At 43.9% G+C, this 9,164-nt stretch overlaps 1 protein-coding gene across 1 annotated transcript; it reads right to left on the bottom strand.

The window, feature by feature from the left end:
* Positions 1-5,432: 5,432 nt before the first annotated feature.
* On the bottom strand, positions 5,433-7,016 carry LOC110591245 (ribosomal protein S6 kinase alpha-4-like). The gene is given in 2 exon segments (XM_044916832.1): positions 5,433-5,924; positions 5,926-7,016. Coding segments are annotated over 2 exon segments (1,173 nt in total). The 3' UTR covers positions 5,433-5,842.
* Between the last annotated feature and the right edge of the window lie 2,148 nt (positions 7,017-9,164).

The raw sequence follows: 9,164 nt of genomic DNA, 5'->3' as shown, positions 1-9,164 counted from the left end.
ATATTGTGATTTTGATTTGCATTTCCTTGATGAATACTGATGTTGAGTACTTTCTCATATACCTGTTTGACATTTGTGTAGCCACTTTGGAAAAATATCTATTCAGGTCCTTTGCCCATTTTTAAAATCAGATTACTTGTTTCATTTTGTTTTGTTTTTGCTATTGAGCTATATGAGTTCCTTATACATGTTGGATATTAACACCTTATCAGATATAGGATTTGCAAATATTTTCTCCCATTCCACAGGTGGCCTTTTTACATTGGTGATCATTTGGAGACTCTGCTAATTTCAAATATCACATCCTCTTAACCAAAATTACCCCAGATTTCTATTCTGTTCAGCATCTGACATACCGACTGCTTCTCCCCAACAAATGTGACCCCAAAATCCCTTTTCAGATTCTGGGTACTTAGTTTGTGCCTAGGAAATATATTTCCTGTAGCTACAATAATCAGTACACTACTTTTTTTTTGAGAGACATGTCCCATCAGAGTTTCTCTGTCTTTATATTCACGTGTTTGTTGTACAATTTGAAATCACTCTTCCATACCGGGAAAAAACAAAACAAAACAAAACAAAAACAGATGCCAAATCAGTCCTGGATTTGATTCACTACTAAGAAGTAACTGTCCACGACCTCTAAGAATATACAGAGATTCTGAAGATTTTCCATTTGCTTTAAAATATGTTTCCTCTTTCTACATTCTGTTACTTTGTCTTCCTACCCTCTAATAAGACCCCTCTCTGCAGCCAGGAGGCACCCCTGTTTCTGAGGATCAAGAATCTCTTGCACCTGCAGAGTATTTTTCTTTTATGTTCTCTTCATATTGTTATCTCACTGTAAACTCACAACCACAGTATGATTGAAGCAAGATGATCAGACATTATTTCCTTCATATGACAGGTGAAGAAACTGAGGTTTGGGGAGGCTAACCAGCATCGTGCCTAAGATAGGATTGTTGGTAAAGGATGAGTGGGAACTCCAGCCAGCTTTGTGTCACCTCCAACTCAGTGCTCCCTGTGACAGCCTGATGGCACAGTCCACAGTATCACTCCTCTGTCTTCAATCCCAGGGTTCCTACCATGACATCAGTGCTTGAGGGAATTTACATCTTGCACTTTACAGAACTGCTGAGCAGAAAAAGTCCTTCAATTAAAATATAACTTGAACCGGATCAATTCCTTCTGCTACTTTCCATCTCATTCTGAGCAAAACTGTATTTTTTAAATTTCCTAGCAATGATTAAGATCTCACCTAAGCTACCTGCTTCTCATCTCTTCTACTACTAATTCCATCACTCCACCCATTTGGGATCCTTCTCTTCCTTAAACGCTCTAGTCACATTCTTTCCACAGAGCCTTGCATTTACTCTTCCTTCTGCCTGAAATACCCTTCCAAGGACAGCCACATGGCCTGCCCCCTCACTTCTAGAAGTCTTTTCTCAGAGATCGCCTTCCCAGTGAGAACTTTTTGAGCACTCAACTTAAAATCGACTTAAAGTCGTTCCCTCTGGCCCACCATTTCTTATCTGCTTTGGGCTGCTGCATTTTTTCCCTCCATTTCACACATATTTTAACACAGTGTTAAAACTTGTTTATATGTTTTGTTCCTTTTTTGCTCCAGCCCCAATAGAATGTAAGCTCCATGAGGCAAGAATTTTGCCTTTTGCTCAATATTCCCGGTACAATAGTGAGCAATTAGAACAGTGTCTGGAATAGAGTAGCTGATCAATAAGTATTTGTTGTTTTCTGTATTAATTAAAGAAATTGAAATCAGAGAACGTTTGCCTAAGAACAAGAAAGCGAGGATGCAAAGTTGAAGGTCTCATGGTTCTGAACTGCAGGTACCTCACCATCTTGATACAAAAGATATAAGCACATAATTAACTAACTGCATTCAGCATGGTGTCATATAAAGGGGGCACAGACATGGCAGCATGGGAACCAGGACAAAGAGCCATTAATGCTCCCTTAGGAGGTCAGGGAAGACTTTTCAGAGATAGCAACATTTGAGCTGTATCTTGGTAGGTGAGGAAAGATTTGGAGACATGGAGGAGGAAGGGCAGAGAAGACAGCTTAGATCAAAACTCAGACTGTGACAAGGCTTGTCATTCAAGGATGGCCCTGCAAAAGCTACTTAACACAGCAAAGAAACAGATATCATTGGGACATTTCCTAGGCTTGGTCCTTCATAAATGTTATCTCCTTTAATCTTCACATCAAGTACAAAAGTTACATATTATTATTCCATTTTAAAATAATGAATTTGAGAATCTGCAAGTTTAAGGAATCCATTCAAACCACTCAGATCATTAATGCTGGAGCCTGCGCTTGAATGAAAATCTGCGTGGGCCTGAAATCCCTGCTTTTTACTGCACTGCTTTTCTGTGATAGCATTTCCTTTTGTTATTTTGTTTTTACTTTGAGAGGGAGGGAAACTGACTAATATGTGTTGATAAAATGTTTTCTTCAAAATTCTGCTTCAAAAATTATTAAAGCAGGGGCACCTGGGTGGCTCAGTCAGTTGAGCATCCAACTCTTGGTTTTGGCTCAGGTCATGATCTCATGGGTCATGGGATCAACCCCCACGTGGGGCTCTGCACTCAGCAGGGAGTCTGCTTGAGAGTCTCTCTCTCCCTCCCTTTGCCCCTCCCCACCCAAATAAATAAATAAATCTTTAAAAAAAATTATTAAAGCAGCATGTGCTCATGTCAAGGGGAAAAATGAGGGGGACAGTGGAAAAAATGTATGTATATTTTTCGGATTTTTTTAAAATTTAAATTCAATTAATTAACATGTAACGTATTATTTGTTTCAGGGGTACAATTTTTAAAAGCTACCCATCTCTGATTCTAACACCATTATCCCCAAACCAGCCCTCGCAGCAACTAATATTGACTCCATTCTTCCTATCCATTCAAACGTATATGTGGAGAGAGTTTGGGGTGTGCACTTTACTCTTTAGTTTGCCTTTCTTATTAACAACATCTCATGGTATTTAATTCAGGTAATTAATACAAATCTTTAAGAATCTACTTGAGGGGTACCTGGCCGGTTCAGTCAGTGAAACATGTCACTCAGTCTCAGGATTGTGATTCAAGCCCCATGTTGGGTGTAAAGATTACTTAAAAATAAAATCTTTAATATCTGCAAATTACATATCAGATAAAGGGCTAGTATCCAAAATCTATAAAGAACTTATCAAACTCAACACCCAGAAAAACAAAGAATCCAGTCAAGAAATGGGCAGAAGACATGAACAGACATTTCTCCAAAGAAGACATATAAATGGCCAACAGACACATGAAAAAGTGCTGAACATCACTCGGCATCAGGGAAATACAAATCAAAATCACAATGAGATACCACCTCACACCAGTCAGAATGGCTAAAGTTAACAACTCAGGAAACAACAGATGTTGGCGAGGATGCAGAGAAAGGGGAACCCTCTTACACTGTTGGTGGGAATGCAAACTGATGTAGCCACTCTGGAAAACAGTATGGAGGTTCCTCAAAAAGTTAAAAATACGGGCGCCTGGGTGGCTCAGTTGGTTAAACAACTGCCTTCGGCTCAGGTCATGATCCTGGAGTCCCGGGATCAAGTCCCGCATCGGGCTCCCTGCTCAGCGAGGAGCCTGCTTCTCCCTCTGACCCTCCCCCCTCTCATGTACTCTCTCTCAGTCTCGCTCTCTCAAATAAATAAATAAAATCTTTTAAAAAAAAAAGTTAAAAATACAACTATCCTACAACCCAGAAATTGCACTTCTAGGTATTTATCCAAAGGATACAAATACACACCCCCCAATGTTTATAGTAGCAATGTCCACAATATTCAAACTATGGAAAGAGCCCAGATGTTCATTGACAGATGAATGAATAAAGAAGATGTGAGATAGATAGATACAGATATATAGATATAGATACAGATATAGATATAGATATAGATAGATAGATAGATAATGCAATATTATTCAGCCATCAAAAAGAATGAAATCTTACCATTTGCAATGACATGGGTGGAACTAAGGGTATTATGCTAAGTGAAGTAAGTCAGTCAGAGAAAGACAAATACCTTATGATTTCACTCATATGTGGAAATTAAGAAACAAAACAGATGAGGGCGCCTGGGTGGCTCAGTCGGTTAAGCGACTGCCTTCGGCTCAGGTCATGGTCCTGGAGTCCCGGGATCGAGTCCCGCATCGGGCTCCCTGCTAGGCGGGGAGCCTGCTTCTCCCTCTGCCTCTCTCTCTCTCTCTCTGACTCTCATGAATAAATAAATAAAACATTAAAAAAAAAAGAAACAAAACAGATGAACATAGGGGAAGAGAAAGAAAAATAAAATAAGATACAAACAGAGAGGGAGGCAAACCATAAGAGACTCTTAACTATAGGAAACAAACTAAGGGTTGCTGGAGGGGCGGTGGGTGGGGGATGGGGTAACTAGATGATGGGCATTAAGGAGGGCACTTGATGTAGTGAGCAACAGTGTTATATGTAACTGATGAATCACTAAATTCTACCCCTAAAACTAATAATACACTGTGTTAACTAAGAAAACAATGAATCATGGAATACTACATCAAAAACTAATGATACAGTAGTATGGTGACTAACATAACATAATAAAATAAAATAAAAAAAGAAATGTTATATAAAGTTTTTAGTAAAATAAAGGCTAAAATTTTGTGAAAAATATAAATAAAAAATTTTTAAAAATAAAATTATATAAATTATATAAACTTACAATTAAATGATATTGAAATAAAGATAATAAATATAAAATAAAATAAAATCTTTCAAAAGAAAAAAGAGAATCGACTTGAGCGCTCATAATTTAAGATACCATTTTTCCCTATTGTTGGGCATTCATATTGTTTCCATTTTTTTGGCCCTTCAGAGACTGCTGCAATAAACATCTTTATACATATAAACTTGTGCACTGATGTTTTTATTTCTTCATAAAAGATTTCCAAAAACTGAATTGCTAGATCAAAGGACATTTTTCAAACTTTTAAATATTGTAATAGATGTTGCTACCTTCAAAAGACAGTAATTCTCTTATTGACCCGAATTGACACTTTATTGACAAAAATCAGCTTAGGTCAATATCTCACAGTTTTTTTGTTTGTTTGTTTGTTTGTTTTTTACTGGATGGACTTTTATTTTAAAGTCAAAGGCACAGCCTGGATGGGCTGAGGCAGTGACTGTGGATGCCCAGCCTAGACCCTCAAGGCCCTGCCCCCAGCCAGAGGCAGCTGTGCCAAGGGGGGTTGGGAGGGGGGGAGAAGGGGCCTCCCCTTATAGGGGTCGCCTACTTCCTTCCTTTGCCCCAAACAGGGGAGAAGCAGGTGACATAAAGTGAGGCAGAAATGCTTCAGAGGCCTCTCCTTGAACCCCCCCCCCCCACCCCCAGCACAGGTCTTTGGTGGACGTAATTGCACAGACAGTCCATAAAGTGACAGCTAGAGGGGCGCTCCCTCCCAAGAGCAGGGCCTCAAGGGAGGGCAGGGGAGAGGTCCCAGTTTCTCCCCGTGGCAACTCAGTGCGGAGAATGGAGAAACGGGGGAGGAGCCCTTCGGGTGGAGCAGCCCCCTGGGGGAGAAGTGCCTTCTGCCAGATGAGGCACGGTCTTGGCAGAGGCCCCTCCCTCCCTGCATCTCTAACTCTATCTGGTAAGACATAAAAAATTCTCTGCTTATAAAAATACTTCTGCTCTGTCTGGGAGTGGGGTGGGGGGGAAGGCGAGGGAAGGGCAATCCCTGGGGATGGGGCGGGGCCGATACCGAGGCTCCCAGGTCACAGCCCCTATGGGGGGAAGGAGGGGTCGCTGTGGCGGGGGCTAGGAGGGCGGCATGGGGCCGTTGGCTCGTCTGGGGGCTCCCTTGGCGGCGGGGGCCCTGCCCGGGGCGGCGGGAGGTGGCGGCGCTCCGCAGCTTCTGTTTCCGCCGCTTGGCCAGCGGCGCGTTCTCCACGCTCTTCAGGAAGAAGCCCTCGCGCTTGCCCGGGTTGAAGGCCACGAAAGTGGCGTTGAGCCCGGAGCGCACAGCTGGCCCCGAGGACTCCAGCACGTCGGGTGTCCGGAGTGGGGGCGAGGAGCGGGCGCTGCCGTCCTGCAGCCATGAGCTGCCCCGCAGCCCCTCGAGCTTCAGCCGCTTGGCGGGGTCCACCGTCAGGAGCCCTCGGACCAGCTCCTTGGCTTCCTCAGACACGCCCTGCCAGGCCTCCCCGTCAAGAGAGAAGCGCCCCTCGCGGATCTTGCACATGATCTCTGCCGCCTGGCTCTGCCCACCCTGGCCTGAGGCCCCCTGGAAGGGGACCTGCCCCGACAGCATCATGTACAGAATGACACCGAGGCTCCAGAGGTCGCAGGACTCGTCGTAGCCCTGCTGCGCCAACAGCTTGGGAGCTGCATACTGCAGCGTGAAGCAGGGCGTCTGCATGGGCCCCGCGGGGCTCTGCGGGCGCAGCCGCGCGAACTCAAAGTCGATGATCTTCATGGGGGCTCCGGGCGTGTCATCGGCGTACAGAATGTTCTCGGGCTTGAGGTCCCGATGCACCACGCCCGCCTCCTCGTGCATGAAGCTCACTGCCGACACGAGGCTGCGCAGGATCTGGCTCGCTTCGGACTCGCTGAAGTGCCGCTTCTTGCGGATGTGCTCCAGCAGCTCCCCGCCCCGCAGCAGCTCCAGAACCAGGTACGTGTGCAGCTGGTCGTGATGCACGTCATGCAACTTCACCACGTTTGGGTGCAACTGGCAAAGCCGTAGGGCGGCCACTTCTCGCTGCGTGTTCTCCTCCAGCCTGCGGCTGAGGATCTTGACCGCGAACTCCTGGCCACTCTGGCGCTGGCGACAGCGGCGACACACGGAGAAGCTGCCCTGGCCGAGCGCGGGCTCCCGCAGGTCCAGCTCGTACTGCTGGAAGAAGGGCGAGTCCTGCATCATGGCGCTCCTGGCCACCGCTGCCCGGCCAGGCCGGTCTCCAGCGCCAGATGCTTCCAGCACATCCGTCATCAACTTTACTGAGGTACAATTGATATATAATTACTCGACATATTGAAAGTATACAATTTGAAGTTTTGACATATGTATATACCCACAAAACCATCCCCACAATCAAGATAATGAACACACCTGTTAACCCCAAAAAGCTTTCTCATGCCACTTATAATCATCCCTCCCTCCCACCATCTCCTATTCTACCCACAGTCAACCACTGATTTACTTTTTGACACTATGGATTAGTTTGAATTTTCTAGAATTACGAGATAGATTTTGAAGTACTTATTTGTCCCTTACCATGTATTCAACCCTGTCTCATACTTGGCAGTATCATATTCTTAGTTGGCTTATGTGGGTACTGAGCTACCCTGGGTAAGCCAAATCTGCTACTGATCCACCTCTAACTCGAGGTAAAGTGCCAGGAAATAAGGGAGACCTCTGGCTTTTCATACTATCAGTACAATCTTCTTACCGCTGTGGATGAAGAATGTAGTGTTACAACTTAAAGTCAGGCTGATGCTAGAAACCTAAAGAAGGTTAATACAGTCTCCTACCCTTTCTTTAAATAAAACACATCCTAGAATATCTAGGAAATGGGTCATCTAATAGATGTATGTTAATTTATGTCACTCATAAAATACTTAAGAGAATATTGCTATGCTCCTTTACTATGCTAGGTACTGGACTTGGCCTCGTTGCAGCTCACAAACAAGTAGGAGATGTAAGTAACAATCACATAATCATACATAAGTATATAATTTTTTAAAGTTTTTATTTAATTTTAAAGATTTTATTTATTTATTTGAAAGAGAGAGAGAGAGCAAACATGAGCAGGGAGAGGGGTGGAGAGAGAAGCAGACTCGCCGCTGAGCAGGGAGGCCGATGCGGGGCTTGACCCTGGGATCATGACCTGAACCAAAGGCACATGTTTAACCAACTGAGCCAACCAGGCACCTCTAAGTTTTTACTTAAATTCCAGTTAGTTAACCTACAGTGTAATATTAGTTTCAGGTGTACAGTATAGTGATTGAACACTTGCATACAACACCCAGTGCTCATCACAAGCACACTCCTTAATCCCCATCACCTGTGTCACCCAGTTCCCTACCCAGTATATAATTATTTTTGAGAGACATGCTCAGGAAGGATGAAACATGGTTCTCTTAGGGCCTATAACAAATTTATCTTGCCTGCACGGGTGATCTGAGAGGGTTTCCTAAGAAAGTGAGACTTGAACTAAGATGTGAAAAAAATGATTTGGAGGTTAAATAGGAGAAAACTCAGGAGAAGAAAATGAAGGAGAAGAGGTTTTTTTTTTTTTTTTTTAAAGATTTTATTTATTTGAGAGAGAGAGAATGAGAGACAGAGAGCATGAGAGAGAGGAGGGTCAGAGGGAGAAGCAGACTCCTTGCTGAGCAGGAAGCCCGATGTGGGACTCGATTCCGGGACTCCAGGATCATGACCTGGGCCGAAGGCAGTCGCTTAACCAACTGAGCCACCCAGGCGCCCCGAGAAGAGGTTTTTTTATAACTGCGTAAAGAGCATTTGCAAAAACCCTGTATCAGGTATCCTGTTGCCAGCAGTAAAAAGAAGGCCAGGGCAGCTAGGAAGCAAATGGAGCAAATGAGAACAAGGGAGGCAAACAAGCACTTAGGCCTTACAGGACCTCATAGGTGTGGTATTTTATTCTTAACTTTGAGAACAGTGGAAAGATACCAAAAGACTTTTATGATTAGAATGAGAAAGATCATTGTAGCATTTTGAAAAGATCCCTGCCTCCTGTGCAGACCACACTGTAGGAGTCAAAGCAGGAAGCCTGCTAGGAAGCTCTTGCAAGAGATGAGAGACTTGGAGGAGGGAGGGCTAGTGTGGGGAGGGGCAGAGGAGAAGCAGAGAGAGAAGCAGAGTCCTCGCTGAGCAGGAAGCCTGATGTGGGACTCCATCTCATGAACCTGAGATCATGACCTGAGCTGAAGGCAGACGCTTAACCAACTGAGCTACCCAGGTGCCCCTCCTTTATTGTGCTTATCATAATTTGTAATAATCTATTTACTCATGTTTACTCAGTTTATTTTTTTATTTTTTTATTATTTTTAAAATTTAAATTCAATTAATTAACATACAGTGTATTATTAGTGTTTCAGGTCAGTGATTCATCAG

The sequence above is a fragment of the Neomonachus schauinslandi genome, chromosome 7, assembly GCF_002201575.2.
Source record: "Neomonachus schauinslandi chromosome 7, ASM220157v2, whole genome shotgun sequence".
In the NCBI taxonomy this organism is placed as follows: Eukaryota; Metazoa; Chordata; class Mammalia; order Carnivora; family Phocidae; genus Neomonachus; species Neomonachus schauinslandi.
The sequence above is the reverse complement of the archived record's forward strand: the minus strand, read 5'-3'. Positions and strand labels throughout refer to the sequence as shown.